Source organism: Megascapheus bottae, chromosome 2 (assembly GCF_031878675.1).
Source record: "Megascapheus bottae isolate mThoBot1 chromosome 2, mThoBot2.hap1, whole genome shotgun sequence".
Taxonomy (NCBI): domain Eukaryota; kingdom Metazoa; phylum Chordata; class Mammalia; order Rodentia; family Geomyidae; genus Megascapheus; species Megascapheus bottae.
This window is the reverse complement of record NC_143510.1, coordinates 82582652-82600996: the sequence shown is the minus strand read 5'-3', so window position 1 is coordinate 82600996 and position 18345 is coordinate 82582652. Positions and strand designations below refer to the sequence as shown.

The window sequence follows — 18345 nt, the reverse complement described above, 5'->3', positions numbered from 1 at the left end:
TCTCTGAGCTCTTCAGCTGAAAGTTACCACCTATCCCTTGGGCCACAGTGCCACTTCTGGTTTTCTGGTGATTGATTGGAGATAAGAGTCTCACTGACTTTTTAGTGCCTGGACTGGCTTTGAAGTGACCTGGCTTTGAACCACAATTCTCAGATCTCAGCCTCCTGAATAGCTAGGATTACAAGCATGAGCCACCATGCCTGGCTCAATTTTTATTTCTATTCATGAAGCTAAGCACGTTTCCATAGATCTGAGAGCCATTTGCCCAAAGCTACAAGGACAACAATCTAATAAGAAAACATGGGCTGGGAATATGGCTCAGTGGCAGAGTGCTTGCCTAGAATGCATAAAGCCATGAATTGCATTCCTCAGTACCACATACACAGAAAGAGCGGGTAGCTCAAGCAGTAGAGTGCCAGCCTGGAGCAAAAACTCAGGGAGAGTTCCCAGGCTCTGAGTTCAAGCACCAGGACTGGCCAAAAAAAAGAAAAAAAGAAAGAAAAGAAAACTTAATGTCATTAGAAAGAGTACCTTCACTTCATGGATTCTGACTCTTATTAGTGTGCTGAGAACATCAGATTATCAGAATCGCTGACCCATGCTAGCACATGAAAGGGGATTCACTCTTCCAAATCACTTGCCAACCATACTAAGAGACAGGCTCTCATCTGGAATAAAAAGATTGTCCAAAAAGAATGTTTCCAACAAAATAGAATTCTCATTAAAATCTTCGGAGATCTTGTATTTTCAATTTGCTAGGAGGAGACAGGTTCTCTGGTGAACAGTGAAATAGATATGAGGAACCAGGAATTTCAAAATCAGGTGATCAGGACAATTCTTGTCAAGGTGATACTTAAAGAACAAGAGAAAAAAAATGGGGAGCCAGCATGTAATCATAGCTACTCAGGAGGCTGAGATCTGAGAATCAAGGTTCAAAGCCAGCCCTAGCACAAGGGGCCTGAGAATCTTATCTCCAATTAACCTCTAGAAAAACAGGAAGTGGGGCTTGGCTCCAGGGTAGGGTGGTAGCCTTGAGCCGAAGCGCTCAGGGACAACGTCCAAGTCTAATTCAAGCCCCATGACCCTCAAATAAAAATTAAAAAAATGTGGAGACAGGCTGGGATTATTCAATGGCTCAAGCTGTAATCCTAGCTACTCAGGAGGCTGAGAGCTCAGGATCAGGTTCAAAGCTAGCTAGGGCAGGAAAGACTATGAGACTCCTTATCTCCAAATAATCACAGAAAAAGCCCAAAGCGGATCAAGTATAGAGCACTATCCTTGAGCAAAAAGGAGCTCAGAGACAGCACCCAAGCCCAGATTTCCAGCCTTAGGACTAGCAAATAAAGTAAAATAAAATCTAGAGATATCCTCAGAACCTTCTGTTTGAGGGGATGACCAGTGCAAAGGCCACCGGGATGCATAGAATACACAATCTGTCTCAGACATAAGAACCAGCACTATGGTGCACTGTAACCAGCTACTTATTGGGTGGAGTGAAGCATGCATTCAGGTCCCACATAGTCTATAGGGAAACTGTGTCTCAGAGAGAGGGAGAGAGAAACAAAAAGAGACAGACATGAAGGCCAAGAAGGTTGGAGGAAATACGAGTCCAGGGATGAGGCAGAGGGTGAAGGGACTATGGAGATGTGAATAATAACTGAACATTCCCTTCTCTTCTGGGTGAATTTGACATTGCTGTCCTTCTATTTCTCACGGTGGTGGGAATTGAACCCCGGGGTCTTGCACAGGGCAGGAAAATGCATTACTAAGGAGCTACAACTCTGGCCAGCTTCCACACTGCCCTGGGATATCTGCTGCTTATCTGCTTTAATGATTTAGAGATAATCCAGGGCGGTAATCTGCACCCAGAAGTCAAGAAAACCACCTGAAACCCCAGGCTGTGGTGTTTATGGTTGGTTTAAGGCCCATTTAGTAACTTCTCTAATAGTTCAACTATTCCTGAAGATCTGTCAGATCTTCAGCTCATTACAGGAAATGTCTCCAGGGCGGCTTACATTGTCAGCTCATTTCCCATTTTGACAGTCTCCCATTTGGAACAATGTATCTCAAGATACCACCAAGACTGAAACTTGGGGGTAGGAATGTGGCTTAGTGCTTGCCTGAGTATGCATGAAGTCCTGGGTTCCATTCCTAAATACCACATAAACAGAATAAGCCAAGAGTGGTGCTGTGGCTCAAGTGGTAGAGAGCAAAAAGAAGCTCCAGGAACAGTGCCCAGGCTCTACCTAAGTTCAAGCCCCAGGACTAGCCAACACAAGAAAAAAAAGATTGAAACTTCACCTCCCTCAGGCTGATTAGTGTAGATCACAGATTATCTGCCCCCAATCTTTCTATCTTTTATTGCTTTCTCCTTATCAAAGACTTTAGGGAAGACACTCATTAAGGGGAACTAGCCTGTTTCAGAAATGAGCCAAAGGAGCCAGGCACAGTGGCAAAACGCCCAGGCCCAGAGTTCAAGTCCCACAACCACCAAAAATAAAAATGAGGGAAGGGAGATGGAAGATAGTGCACCTTGGAAATAAGACATGACATGAAAAATCAAGGCCAAGATTTTGGGGGGCTAGACCATCAGCTGGGAAAATCTTCCTCTACATATAGAACACTTCTGGCAGGAATAAAATCACCAATGCCACTACAAATTTGCTACTGTGCACTGATCTCTATCCACTGTTGTCTTCCTTGCAGCTTTTCTTAAGTGTATTACATTTTAGGTATGTGTAAGTGTATGTGCATTCATGGGCTTGAACTCAGTGTGAACGCTGTCGCCGAGCTTTTTCCTTCAAGGCTAACACTCTAACACTGGAGCCACAGCTCTACTTCTGAATTTGTGCTTCTTAACTGGAGATATGTGTCTTGGACTTTCCTGCCAAGGTTGGCTTTCAACTATGAGCCTCAGCTCCCAGCCTCTTAAGTTTAGGCTCAGCCACCAGTGTGCCAGGTATACTACTCAGCAGTGAGCTGGGTGAAGGAAAGGTCTTACAATCTCTGCCTCAGTAGTAACCAGTGGGGAGAAGAGGGACTTGGATCAGTTAGAAATGGGTGGGTCAAGCCAGCTGTGGTGTCGCACAGTGTCATCTCAGCACAGGGAAGCTGAGAATGGGAAGCTAGCCTGGATGCAGAGCATGGCTGTCTCAGAAAGAAAAAGGGAAAGGGAAAAAAAGGAGAAAGGAGAAGGAAGGAAGGGAAAACAGGGGGAGGGCTAAGGAATGCACATTGCAAGGCACAGAACCATAATCTGTGCAACACTAACACACTATCACCCCTGGCTCTTAGGAAGGGAACCTCAGGAAAGGCTGGAGACAGAAACAGGAAGGGGGGGGGGGTAGGATAAGAAATATTAAATAAATAAATAGAAGGAAAGAAAGAGAAAAAGAGAATAAATAGAAAGAAAGGAGATGTCCTGGGCTGGGAATGTGGCCTAGTGGGAGAGTGCTTGCCTGCGCATATGAAGCCCTGGGTTCGATTCCTCAACACCACATAAACAGAATAAGCTAGGAGTGGTGCTGTGGCTCAAGTGGTATAGCCTTGAGCAAAAAGAAGCTCAGGGACAGTGCCCAGGCTCTGAGGCCAAGCCCCTGGATCTGAGAAAGGAGAGAGCGGGAGAGGAAGAGAAAGAAGGAGAGAAGGTGGGAGGGAAGAGAGGAAGGAAGGAAGGAAGGAAAGAGGGAGAGATGTCACAAGTTGCCAGCTTGAGAGCTCTGACTGGAGGCGCCAGGCTCAGAGAAGTGTTGGGCAGGGAACTTCAACCAAACTCCCAGGGACCTGGAGGGCAGATGTGGGTGCGAATTCTCCACTTGCAGCGTCCTGGTTTCCGGTGTCAGGGGTACACACACACACCATCCCCTTCCTGAAGCCACTTGTTCAGGCTCTGGCCCGGCTGGATCCCGGTCGGTCCGGGTCGGTCCGGGTCCCAGCTCCCTCCATCTTCCCCCCCCCCCCATCCCCGCCCTGTCCTCACCTGATGTAAGGGAGGAAGGGGTTGACGTGCCCGGAGAGCACAGCCACGACGTAGGAGATAATGAAGGCAGCCGACGACCAGGTCACCAGGAGGAAGGGGACGAAGGCCATTCCCTTCAGGAAGCACAGCATCGCGCCGGGCGCTGGAGTGCCGCCGACTGGCGGCGGAGGGCTGCCTGGAGGCGGCGGCCGGACGGGGGACGGCGGCGCGCAGCGCGCAGCGCGGGGCCGGGGGCGGAGAGCTGTGCTCGGAAGGCCGGGACGGCAGCGGCGGCGGCGGCCGGGGCGGGCCCAGCCCCGGAGGGAGGGGAAGCGCGCGGAGCCCAGCGAGGCGGTGGGCGGCGAGGCGGCCGGGCCGGGTGGGTGGGGCGCGGGCGGCGGCCCCGGGGGGCTTGTTGCGAAACCGGTGAAGTCACAAAGCGGCCCACGGCGCCCCCCGCGAGCTCCCCGCGGGACATCGGGGCTCCTTTCGCTTTCGGGGGGGGGGGTGGTCACGGGGAGGCAGGGGGAGATCCCACCCGGGCTCTTGTGCAAGTCTGGACTAACTTCTCCCCGCCCTTTCCCTTCCCTGGGGGTGGGGAGGGGGGTTCCCTGGACCCCACTAGGGGTCCCGCGGGGAGGTTTGGGGGTGACCCGCCCTAGCTAATGCCTACCTGGATGGAGCTGGGCCCTCAGAGGCTGGGATCAGAGGGTGGTGAGTTCGAAGCCAGCCCGGGCAGGAAAGTCCATGAGACATTGTTTTCTATGGGTCTTGGGGCTTCAACTCCAGGCCTGGGCGCTGTCCCTGAGCTCCTTGGCTCAAGGCTAGTGTTCTGCCCACTTTGAGCCCCTGATAAAGGAGTCTCATGGACTTCCGTGCCTGGGCTGGCTTTGAACCACCAGCCTCTGATCTCCACCTCCTGAGTACAGAGGACAGCTAACCCGCGCCGTGCGCCCTGAGAGTCTTCATCTCCCATTTAAAACACCCAGAAGCCAGGCCAGAAGTGGAGCTGTGGCTCAAGAGGTAGGGCGCCAGCCGTAAAGGGGAAGAAGGGGGGGACCCACAAGGACAGAGTCCCAGGGCTGGCATAAAGATTAAAAAATGTAAACAGGGTCCCTCATCAAGTTTCCATGTGGAGTGACTGTGAGTGGGAGCCATGCATGGGTCTGCGCCTGGTTAGGGCGACTTGCAGTGTTTGTTAGAAGTGTCTCTCCTATGGGTTTGATCTCCATGCATTTATGATCCTGAAACGGGGGATTTGAGCCTGAGCCACTCAAAAGGCTGGGATCTGAGGACCGAAAGTTAAAAGCCGGCTGGATCAGAAAAGTCCAGGAGACCCTTATCTCTAATACACTATTTTAAAAAAGCAGGAAGCTGTTATTGAATGCAATTTACAATGCTTAATAAAAATCTTTATTCTTTTAGTAAAAAAAAAAAAAAGCAGGAAGTGGCTTTATAAGTGGTGGAGTGCTTGCCTTGAGCAAAAGAAACTCTGGAACAGCGCCCAGGCCCTGAGTTCAAGCCCCAGGACTGCCAAATACATGCACACACATACTTACATATACACATACATACATACATGCATGCATGCATACATACATACATACATACATACATACATACATACATACAGGATTTGTGCTCTGGAGGCATTCGCCCCTACATCCTGATTTTGAAGTGTCTGAGTATTCTGAGTGCCAAGTACATACTGGAGAATGGGTACCATACCTTGCTAGGGAGCTGGCTACAGAGATTAAATCTGTCAGCTAAATTATACAGAATAGAATTAAAACTAAGGGGCCACCCCTACAAGACTGGGCATCAGGGTGGGCTTTGGTTTTGCAGTCCTGAGGCTGGAATCCCTGCAGCCTGCTAGTGGCACCACTGTCTCAGGCCCCCAGAGGAAATAATGATTAACCAAAGAAAAGTGAGACCAGCATTCCAGGCCTTAGCAACAGAAAATTTGAAGATTGCAAGTATTTATTTCCTGGGTACTAAGGAAACCACATAAACAGAGTGGAGAGAGGCCAGATGCCAACTCACTAGAAACCTGCTCAGGAAATTAGTGAGCTGGTTTGTTTGTTTGTTTGTTTGGAGGGTTTAGGGAGGAAAGTTAGGGAATAGAGGAGGTCTATTTGTATTTCAGAAAACTGCCTAGAGACTGATTACTTGACTACAGAAAAAGCAGAAACTTGAAATTCAAATTTTTTTTTCTTGTGTGCAGGTACTGGGACTTGAACTCAGGGCCTGGGTTTTATCAGCTCCAGAGTGGCACTCTGCCAGTTCAGTCACAGCTCAGCTTTCAGTGGGGGGGGGGAGAGGGGGGTATGTGCATGTGTATGTGTGTGTGTGTGTGTATGCGTGTGTATGCACGCACACAGACAATTAGAGATAAGTCTCATAGACTTTCTTGTCTGGGTTAGCTTTGAACCTTTAGAATTGAAGGTATGAGTTGCCATCCTAGCTCCTCAGGAGGCTGAGATGTGAGGATAGAGGTTCAAAGCCAGCCAGCCTGGCACAAGAAGTCTCTGAGACTCTTATCTCCAATTAACCACCAGAAAACTTGAAATGATACTGTGGCTCTCTTCAGCTCAAGGACAGAGCTCAGGCCCAGAGTCCAAGCCCCACAACTGACCAAAAAGGAAAAAAAAAAAGAAAAGAAAAAAATAGCATGTCGAATTGAACACCAGCCTGGCAGTGTGTAATTTTAGCTGCTTAGGAGGCTGAAATCTTAGTTTTTAGTTAGTCAGCTGTAAACTTGTCTTCCATCAAGGTGTCAATAGATCTTGTGTTTGACAAACATCTGTCTCTGATCTTCCCGCTGTGTCCTTTAAGTGGGAGGGCTGACAGGAGAAAAGAAGTCAACACTTGCTCTTGTTAGGGAGATGCAGGCACTGTGACCATCCCTGAAGACTGAAGCTTGGCGTGTTGCAAAAGTTCCTAAGCGCTAGAGGATGTGCCAAATGTAGGAATACTGCCCTCCTTGTCAAAAAAGAACAAGAATAGTAATAGAGCCAATGGTTCTGTATTTGCCACGCTGCAGGAATCTCCCCTTAAGGGGTGAGATCTGGCATTTTGGTAAAGATTGACTGGAAGCTACAGGGCTTGGAGGGTTTTATTTGTTAATGTTTAATAAGGTGGAGTTACTAAACAATAGAATTCCAGACCACTCCTTTATGGCCCTGCCTCCAGGCTGCCAGATTGTGGAAAGATCTTCTTTGTCCTTCCCTGAGAAACCTGACATATCCTAGGGGCTTTAAAAGAGACTTAGGGCCGTTATCTTACCTGCGGGCACACGGTGTGGGCTGGCAAGTTAACTCATCTACAGGTTAACCTATCTTCAGGTCCACTTAGACCAACAGACCTAACTACTTTTCAAAGGCTGAGCATCTGGACCCAACCCACTGGAAGACTGGGAGTTCTAGTGCTTGATCAGAACTGAAATGTGCTAAGTAAACTGTCCAATTGGGACTTTTTAAAGTGTATTATAAAAGCAGAAAGCAAGACAGGTAATGAAGGCTCCCATCTATAATCCTAGCTACTTAGGAAGTTACTTAGGATATCAGACAATAGAGATGTTTAAAACCAGCTGGAGCAAGAAATGTCTGTGAGATCCATCTCCAATTCAACACAAGAACTGTCCAAAGTGGAGCTGTGGCTCAAGTGGTAAAGTGCTAGCCTTGAGCAGGAAAAGCTCAGGGACAGCACTCAGGCCCATATTTCAAGGCCCTATTTCCACCCTGCATGTGTATACACACACACACACACACACACACACACACACACACACACGCAAGAAATCCTTATCTTTTCCAGCCTTTAGTTGATCTACCTAGGTTCTTTTTCACTCCAGCCTGGTTAGTGCTTTATCGCTTAAGCCATAGCTCCACTTGCAGTATTTGCAGGGTTATTTGGAATTAAAAATCTTTTGGATTTGTCTGCCCAGGCTAGCTTCAAACTGTGATTCTCAAATCTCAGCCTCCTGAGTAGCAAGGGTTATAGGCGTGAGACACCAATACCTACTTTACCATATTATTATAAGCTCATTCTTGCACATCGAATTGAAATCTTTTTATGCAACTGCTTAACGATAACATACATGATATTATATAATGCAGAAATAGCTCTGCTCTCCTTTGTAATTAGGAAGAAAAGGAAGAAATTTAAAATAGGCTCTTAGGGATTGTGAAGGATCTGGCAGTGGGGGACTGCCCGGTGGTGATGCCAGGACTCGGACAGGAGGAGCAGAATTGGAAGCACTAAAGTGGCTGATTCACCCAGTATGTATGAGTACCCATGCACACATACGGACAACTGTCTGCCCCCACCACACACACACACACACACACACACACACACATACATCTTTTCACAGTGGGTCTGGGCCCTGTTGCCAGTTGTCAAGGGAAGTCACTCCTCTATGTACAAAGTCAGGACATTTCAACATGTTCACCGCAGAGATTGTGCAGTGTGGGTTTGGGGGAGAAAAAGTGGGAGAAAAACTTGGGAAGGGGTAATGATGTTCAAGAAGTAATGTAACCACTACCTGATAAGTGTAATTATAACTCCTCTGTGCATTGCCCCACCAATAACATAAAATAGATTGTGCTGTGAGTTCTCCTGTCCTGGTGTTTAAAATTATACCTGTATTGTATCATCAACCTTCCAAGATGGGAGGCTCATGTTATTCCTTTGACAGACTTGTTCTTTCTTCAGGAGATTTCCCTTGGCTATACACAGTCTGCCAAGAGAAGTTGTGGCTGGCTGGCTTCATTCATTCAGCATGTGGGTGAGGAGTGGTGTTGGGTGTAGGTCCTGGGGAACACTTGTGAGAGTATTTGCCTTTCTGGGGAAGTCTTCTGACCTCTGGGCCACTTCTCTGAATCCTGGGGCTATGTCTGCAGCATATTACACAATGTGAGTAGCTCACTCTCCCAACCAGACAAACTCAGTGAGAAGGAACTAAGTTGCCCACGTTTCTGCCTCTGGGGCCAAGAACCAACACAATACCCGCAGTTAATGGTTACTGGAGTGTGTGTGTGTGTGTGTGTGTGTGTGTGTGTGTGTGTGTGATTGCTACTGGTAGGGAAGGGGAAGCCCCGCCCACCTCCGGTGATGGACATACCTGAATCTTTGGTGAAGGGGGCCTGGGGGGGGGGGGGCAGACACATTGCTGATAGGTTACTAAACCTGTCAATCCGGTGTCTGGGATGGGAAGCTTCCTGTGATTCTGGCTCCTGAGATGACCCTATTGAGGCCTGGAGTGGGAGTATGGCATATCGTGTCTCTGTGTTCCTGTCTGGTGTCCTGTCTCCTGGCTGTTCTCTGGCATCCCACTTCAGCTCTCCATTGGAGCTGAATGGGTTTATTGGTATTGTTTTTGTTCTTTCCCCTCTGGCCTGTTTCCTAACTGTGGTTAAGTGTATTTGCTTGCTGCTGTTCTTTGAGACAGGAGTCTACCAGGCAGTCATAATAAAGACTCCAAGATTTGACTTCTCAAAATGTGGCTTCTCTGTTTCCCCACCTTACAACACTACTACTTAGACAATTTAGTCTTACGTATTTGTGCACATCAGTACATTAGCATCTTGTAAAAGGCTGTTATTGAGACACTGGTGGCTTAAGTCTCTAATCCTAGTGATTCAAGAGGGTGAGATGTGAGCATAGAGGTTCAAAATCAGCCTAAGCAGAAAAGCTTGTGGGACTCTTATCTCCAATTCAACAGGGGGGTGGGGGGGAAGACAGGAAGTGGAGTTGTGACTCAAGAAAATAAAAGCCATGTAAGAACATGAGGCACTGAGTTAAAGCCCCAGTACACTCCCCCCCTCTCACACACACATGCACACACTGTGCACTGAGTACAGAAATCAGAAAACAGTATGAAACATTTAGAAAGTTGCCATGATATCTGACTTGTTATGATAATCTGGTCTCTAAGATGCATTTTGTTGTTGTTGTTGGCCACGGGCTTAAACACTGAGCCTGGACTCTGTCCCTGAGCTCTTCAGCTCTAGGCTAGTGTCCTATCACTTTGAGCTACAGCACCACTTCTGCATTTTCTGGTGGTTAATTGGAGGTAAAAGTCTCAGGGAAGCCAGGTGAGGTGGCTCACGCCTGTAATCCTAGCTACTCTGGAGGTTGAGATCTGAGGATCCTAGTTCAAAGCTTCAAAGCCAGATGGGCAATAAGAGAGACTCTTATCTCCAATTAATCACTAGAAAATGGGAAGTGGGGCTGTGGCTCCAGGATAGGGTGGTATCCTTGAGCTGCAGAGCTCAGGGACAGCCCCCAAGTCCAGGGGTAGGGCGGTAGCCTTGAGCTGAAGAGCTCAGAGGCAGTGCCCAGGCCCAGAGTTCAAGCTCCATGACTGCCCCCCCCCCTGCAAAAAAAAAAAAAAAGAGTCTCAGAGACTTTCAGGCTTTGAACCATGATCCTCAGAACTTAGCCTCCTGAGTAGCTAGGATAACAAGAATGAAACACCAGCTCCCGGTTTGGATACTGGCATCCTATACTTCTTTCAATTTCATAGTTTCATCAATTGCTTTGGTGAAAGCTACCAGAGATTCAAAAAGAAGACTTTTATACATTTGGGAGTTTCTGTCATGACAGCCAGTGTAAGAACTTCTTCTAAGAGGTCAGGATTTCCCCTTAGGCATAGTTTCTCAATGAATTTAACAAAAACTCATATGATCTGATGGTGTTAGTTTAGCTAACCTCAAATCTTCATTGACTTCAGCAATCCTAAGGAGGGAGGTTGGGTGTGGCTCAAGTTAGAATGTGTGCTTGAGCAAGCAAGAGGCCCTGACTTCAAACTCTACTAAGACCAAAAAGGGAAAAAAAAATTAGTGGACATCCTCAGATTCTTTGCTGGGTGCCAGTGGATCATAGACCCAGTCAAAGAAAACAATGAGGAAAGTGCCCACATCAACTGATATGGCAGAGTCCAGAAGACTGCCACCCCCCCCCCCCCCACCACACAATGTCTCTGTGTGTTCTAATCCCACAGCCAACTTTTCACAGGCCTGGGCGCTGTATTCAGATTATTATTTTCTATGCCATTTTTTTCTAAAGAACGAAGAAAAAGAGGAGGAGGAGGAGGAGGAGGAGGAGGAGGAGGAGGAGGAGGAGAGAAAAAGAAAGGAAGGGAGGATGGAAATGAAAGTGAGAAGGAGAAACGACAAGCAAGAAGAAGGAAGGAAGGAAGGAAGGAAGGAAGGAAGGAAGGAAGGAAGGAAGGAAGGAAGGAAGGAAGGAAGGAAGTCCTTTCCACAAGTATCTCTTCCCTAAATCAGAGAAACACTAAGTTTCTAACTTAGAGTTAGTACACATTGGCAAAACTTCAAACAGGAAGGTTCTGTTCAATGCCCTGGGAAGAGGCTTCATTCGGCTATTTATGGGTTCAAAAACATTGTAGCATTGTGCTTGCAATGCAGATAACTGTTCTTCTAGTACTCTGTTCTAAATGACTTACTCCTATTGGAAGGAGTGACCCAGTGCAGGTTCCTGTGCTCTGTGAGATCAAGGGAAAAGATTGCCTTCTCCCCGTGTGATTATAGCACATTCATCATCTCTTCTGTTTGAGTGGCTCACCCTGGTCCTCTGTTTCCTTTGGCTATCTTCTATCATGGCCACTCTGCCAAGGAAAGTGCTCAGGACTTGAGTTCAAGCCCTGTAACTGGCAAAAAATAAAAAAGAGAGATGACGAATGTAACTGTAAACCCTTTATACATTGCCCTGACAAGAATAACATTAAATAAATATTTTAAAAGGCCCATGAGTCCTAATGAAGCACTTAATAACATTTCATTTTTCTCCCCTCTCTCAAGGTTAGTGTTCTACTACTTGAGCCACAGCTCCACTTCTGGCCTTTTGGTAAATAGTTGGAGATAAGTGTTTCAGGGACTTTCTTGCCTGGGCTAGCTTCAAACTGTAAGTCACAGATCTCAGCTTTTATAGTAGCTAGGGTTACAGGCACCAGGCCATTGAACTTCTTAATAGTATCACCAGATGGGGACCAAGTTTTCAACACATGCGCCTTTTACTTTTTTTGCCAGTCCTGGGCCTTGAACTCAGGGCCTGAGCACTGTCCTGGGCTTTTCTCAAGGCTAGAGCCACAGCACCATTTCTAGCTCTTTTCTACGTATGTGGTACTGAGGAATCAAATCCCGGTCTTTGTGCATGCTAGACAAGCACTCTACCACTAGGCCAAACTCTTGAGCCTTTTGAGGGGCATTTTACATGCAAATTATATCTGTTATAAGGCAAGAATATGCAGAAGCCACTCTCTGGGGTTTGGAATCCTGGAGTTCTTATGCACTGGGTGGAGAATTCCCTCCCCCAAGCCAGAGGTTCCAGGATGGCTGAGAAGCCACCAGCCCCCAATGCCTGGCAGGTGCTAGCATGGCTGTGCCTCAGTTTGCTTACTTAGACTCAGCCACCTTACTTCAGATCAATAAGGTTTTAGTTGTTTGGGGAGTTTCTTGAGGAGGTTAACTTTGTAGTAGGTTGGCTACAAAGTACCTGATAAAAAGTCAGCCTCCATTTCATGGAATATATGACTCAATAACAAGGAAAGCATGGATTATGCTGCAGATTGTATACATTTTTTTTTTTGGTTGGTCGTGGGACTTGAACTCTGGGCCTAGGCAATGTCCCTGAGCTCTTCAGCTCAACTCTACCACCCTACACCTGGAGCCACAGCACAACTTCTAGTTTTCTGAGTCTCGTGGACTTTTTAGCGCCTGGGCTGGCTTTGAACTTTGGTTCTCAGATCTCAACCTCCTGAGTAGCTAGGATTATAGGCATGAGCCACCGCGCCTGTCGATTGTATAGTTTTTGTTTTGTTTTGTTTTGTGGGTCATGGGCCTTGAACTCTGGGCCTGGGCACTGTCCCCTGAGCTCTTCAGCTCAAGGCTAGCACCCTACCCCTGGAACCACTGGGCCCTCTTCTTATTTTCTAGAGATTAATTGGAGATAAGAGTCGCTGGGTCTGGCCGAGAGTTTGGCCTAGTGGTTAAAGTGCTTGCCTAGCATGCATGAAGACCCGGGTTCGATTCCTCGGTACCACATACATAGAAAAAAGCCAGCAGTGGTGCTGAGGCTCAAGTGGTAGAGCTCTAGCCTTGAGAAAATCCAAGGACAGTGCTCAGGCCCTGAGCCCAAGCCCAGGACTGGCAAAAAAAAAAAAAAGAGTCTCTGGGTCTTTAGTACCCAGGCTGACTTTGAACTTTGATCCTTAGATCTCAGCCTGTTGACTAGCTAGGATTACAGAGGGGAGCTGAGGGCTCCCCAAAGTCATTTTTTAAAAATGTCTTTAGTCGTTAGAAAAATACAAATTTAAACCATATTGAGTGATTGAAATATTCACAGTGAAAATGCTAGTGGCATGTGTTGACAGGGATGATGTGGAGAACCTGATACTCTCCTTCATGGGAAAGTTGGAATGGTATGCCCACTTTTTTGTGTGTGCCAGATGGGGCTTGAACTTGGGACCTGGATGCTATCCCTTAGCTTCTTTTGCTCAAGGCTAGCACTTTACCACTTGAGCCACAGCACCACTTCTAGCCTTTTCTCTTTATGTGGTAATGAGGAAAGGAACCCAAGGCTTCATGCATGCTAGGCAACCATTCTACCACGGAGTCACATTCCTAGCTCAGTATGTCCACTTTAAAAAAAAATCATAGTCATTCATTCTTTTAGTCATTGACTGAGACATTTGTAGTTTAGATAAACTAACTCTGGAATTAATCACTCTAACTACATTAGTTGATGTTCCTGGGTTTTCATACTGTTTTTGTGATGATCACACTGGAAGTCCCATCAGAGAGGGGAAACTCTGCATGGGAATGTAAGAAACAGTTTTAGATATAGTTAAAAAAAAAGGCTGGGAGTGTGGCCTAGTGGTAGAGTCTTTGCCTAGCATGCACAAAGCCCTAAGTTGGATTCCTTGGTACCACATACATAGAAAAAGCTGGTCATCTGTCAGCTAACAAAGCTCCTTGTCATCTTGAACCACACTGTGCCTCCATGGATCCCTGGACTCCAGGATCTTTCCATTCTCTTGAGCTTGTTGACTGGGACGTGGTGTGTATTCTATACCCCAAGTGGCACTAGTATGGGTCTTGAAGTATTTTTTAGCACTTGTTATCAAATGGAAGGCTTGAGAGAACTTAAACAAGGAAGGCAGTAGCACTAAGTAGATGCAAAGTGACACATTTGCTTACCGTATTTGGCTCAGTAGAATTACGTATAGGTTAAATCATCTATCTACCTGTGTTGTTTTAAACGGAGAAAATAGGTTGGTTCACTCAGGAACCATTAGGGAAACATGAATAAAGGGACTTCCGGTTGAATTGGTGGGATAAGCTCCTAAAACTTGAGGTACATTGAGCTGAAGAAGGAGCTGCAGAGTGATGGGCTGTATTAGCAGGCCTGTACAGATGCTTCACAGATGCCCTTTGCCCACCCCTCCACCCCTCTCTCTCAATCAAGCTTACTGCCAGATTAAACTGTGTGAATCCATCTGGCTAGAAATATCCAAATCAAGAGTGGGATTGAGGCAAAAAGAGTAGACAAATGAAGAGGCGATTCTGGGGAGATGCAGGCAAGATTCCTTGGTTCCCCAAGGGTTACCACGGTGACAGCTTCTTTATACAACTACAGAATGATAATAAACTACATATTTTTTTGTCCGTCCTGGGGTTTGAACTCAGGGCTTGAGCCCTGTCCTTGGGTTTTCTCAAGGCTAGAGCTCCACCACTTGAGCCACACACAGCACCACTTCTGGCTTCTTCTACATATGTGGTACCCAGGAATGGAACCCCGGTGTTTGTGCATGCTAGGCAAGCACTCTACCACTAGGCCAAACCCCTAGCCCCCTAAATAAAATTAAATTAAAAAAGTGAAATATCCAAATCTCACCGAAGATCAGGGTTGTGTCAATAACCTGTTGTTACCTCTCAGCTCCAGATTCATTTCTCCGAAAATGGACTTTAGGTCAATGGTCAGGACTCAGAGCTGGCCTTTGCAGTGAGTGTGATGCTAAGTAGTGGCCAGTAGAGGGCGATAAAGGGACACTGAAGCAAGGAGGTGGCTTCTTCCCCCCCCCTCACTTGGTGGCTCTGGCTTTTCCAGCTCTCCTGCTGGGTGATGACTTAGTCTCTGAGAGTGAGCATGGAGAAGTGCTCTGTTCCAGGCTGGCACACCCAGGGAGCACCGCCTTCCGGTGACCTTGCCTCCTGGTGAGGTGTGCCCATCCGCTGCCATGGTTCCGGAACACTGAATTCAGACTCAACAAGCAGAGCAGTGTCCAGTGCCCACTGTGCAGCTGTGTTTCATGCCAGACAGTGCTTTAGTGGCAAAAGATTCATATTAAAAAATTGTGCAAGGCCATGGGGCCAATTGGGAGCCAAATGGGGAGGGGGAGGGGGATGACGATGCTGTAATGTACAAGATTAAAGTGAATTATATTATTATATAGAAGAATATGTTACGATACATATACTGTTATAGCATATATGTTATATTTGTTTAGACAATATATCATATATCATATATAATTAATATATTAAATATAATAATGTATTATAGTTCAAGAAATTATATAATATAATGCAATTAAATATAGGTACTCATGAAAAAATGTATTCTAATGTAATTACACACCATATAATATACATAATTCTAATAGAATTATACACACATGCATTCTAATATGATTATACATAATACACTATAATCATACATTTTATTTGTGTGTATATAATACATATTATACATATATATGCAATTATGTATATGTATGCATGCATACACACACACACACACACATATATATATGCACACACATAACTAAATAGCATAATGAACCCACTAAATACTGCTTTAAAAGAGGGTGAGGAGAGGCCCGGATTTTGGCCTAGTGGTAGGGTGCTTGCCTAGCATGCACCTGGGTTTGATTCCTCGGTAGCACATACATAAAAAACTCAGAAGTGGCGCTGTGGCTCAAGTGGTAGAGCTCTGGCCTTGAGAAAGTCTGAGGACAGAGCTCAGGCCCTGAGCATAAGCCCAGGACTGGCAAAAAAAAAAAAAAAAAAAAGGGTGAGGACAGAGAGCTAGGTGTATAATAGGGTAAATCTGACAAAAATATACACATGTATGAAAATATCACAACAATAACTCTTTGTATAATTAATTTACATTAATAAAAGACCACATGCCATACAAAAGATAAAACAAAGTGAAGCCAGTAAGAACTGGGGGTGGGGGAGGGATGCTGAGCCAATACTACATTTGAGAAACTAGTTCAAGAGCAGCAGGACAAGCTAAAAATAAGAGGAATGAAAATTCCAATGATAAAGAAATGACTAAAAATAGGAAACCACAAGATAATAGGATAAGCCAAAAGAGGAATCTGGTTCTGGTTCTTTGAAAAGATTGGGTGTGTGTGTGGGGGGGGGGGCAACAGGCATGACAGCTGGGTGCCTGTAGCTTGCTCCTGTAACACTAGTTAGTTAGGAGGCTAGATCTGAGGATCTCAGTTCGAAACCAGCCTGGGCAGGAAAAATCCATGAGACTCTTATGTCCAAATAACCAGCAAAAAAGCTGGAATTGGAGTTGTCGCTCAAGTGGTAAAGCACTAGCCTAGAGCCAAAGCTCAGGGACAGCATCCAAGGCTTGAATTCAAGCCTCAGAATCAGCACCAACAAAACAAAACAACACGAGTTCAGAGAGGTATACAGAAGTGATTCTAAAATAAAACAAATGGCAAGTAACACAGGTGGTAAATGCTTTTATTGTTGCTGCCATCACATTTTTGTCTGAGCTAGGGTCTTTGTAGCCCTGGCTGTCTTTAAATTCGAGATCTTCTTCGCCTCTCCGGGGTGCTGGGATTAGAGGAGTGCACCACCACACTTGGTACCACCGACAAAACTCTGCTGAATGAGTACAATTTCCATACAAAAATGACCTAGCCCACATTCCCAAGTAATACCTCAAAATTTCATTTTTATTCTTCATCACATATTAATTTACTCGAAGAAGACATTACAATTAAGCTTATGAAAATGACAAGATATACCAGCCCGATGGATTTTCTTATTAGCTCAAGGGAAGGGCGACCTCCTGGTTTCTGCACACAAAATATATTCAGGTCAAAGGCAGAAGGTTCCTTTTTGAAGCACGATTCTCTTCTTTGGTTGTTTTGTCTGTCTGTCTCTCAAATCAATGTTGTCAAGGGATTGACTTTAGAATACCATACCTAAAAAGAGTGAATTGGGAAAGCAGCCACAGGTTGCAGAGAGGTGTCAATGAGCTTCATTTCTGGAGAACTGTCTCACAGCTTTGGTCAATCTCAATCAGACCATTTCTTTCTAGATCTAGCCCGTGAGTAAAGACTCTCATGGCTGGCCAAGTGGCTTAGATATTTGCTGCAAATAAAAGTACTAAGGTCCCTGGTGAATGTGAATTTCAGATACATTACGAATGTTCTGTTAACATAAGTATGTCCCCAACATTGTATGGGAAATATGCTTAAAATGTGCATGATTTTTTATGAAATTCAAATTGATTTTCCTGCTTGGGCTGGCTTCAAAACTGCGATCCTCAGATCTCTGCTCCTGAGTAGCTAGAATTAAGGCATGAGCCACTGGCACCTGGCAATTAAGTTTTGAGTACTATACACCAAGCACTGTACCAGACATCAGACACTGAGTCAGTCAGACCTTTTGGAAAAAAAGAAAAAATGAAGCTTGGTGTGTCATAGGAGCCAAATATGATTGAGAGGGTCCAGGAGAAAGGGAAGTTCTACATAGCTTAATGTTAAACATGGTTTCTCAGTTGACTAAAGAAAAAGGGTGGTTTTTTTTGTTGGGGTTTTTTTTTTAACTGTATTTTTTTTGTCTTTTCTTTTTTGGCACTGGGGATCGAACCCAGGACGTTGCACTTCCTAGGCAAGCGCTTTGCCACTGAGCTACATCCCAGCCCGTATGCCAACCTATGCACCGAATTATTGAGGGTATCACAGCCAGGTCTGTGGCACGGCCTAGCTACAGGGGCGGGTCCTTTCTGGGTAATCTGTCCAATCCGGTGCATGAATTTAGCCAGTTTCCCTCCCTCCCCACCACATTTGCCTACTACGCATGCGTACACGCGAGGGCCCGCGCCTGTTCTTGCCTCGCCGCCCTGCAGATGGCGCTGGAGACCCCGCCTATCCCGCTGCCGCCGCCGCCGCCGCCGCCGCCGCCGCCGCCGCCGCCGCCTCACCGGGGCCGAGCCGGGCGGTGCCGGCCGCCTTGCGGTCCCGGGGCCCGCCTCCGCCGCGCCGAGGGCGTGGGCTGCCGCCGGCTCCCGGAAGCGGCGGCCGCGGCGCCTTGCCGAGCGGGCGGCGG

At 46.5% G+C, this 18345-nt stretch overlaps 1 protein-coding gene across 4 annotated transcripts in view; it reads right to left on the bottom strand.

Moving 5' to 3' along the window:
• Positions 1 to 4252, bottom strand: part of Dram1 (DNA damage regulated autophagy modulator 1) — a 37847-nt gene extending 33595 nt beyond the window's left edge. For all 4 annotated transcript variants that reach the window (XR_016534617.1, XR_016534619.1, XR_016534618.1 and 1 more), the window contains exon 1: positions 3980 to 4252. Coding sequence is in view for 1 of the 4 variants with exons in the window: in XM_090328505.1 (XP_090184631.1) it covers positions 3980 to 4110 (131 nt within the window). In the remaining 3 variants the exon portion in view is untranslated. The remainder of the gene's footprint in view (positions 1 to 3979) is intronic.
• Positions 4253 to 18345: the final 14093 nt, after the last annotated feature.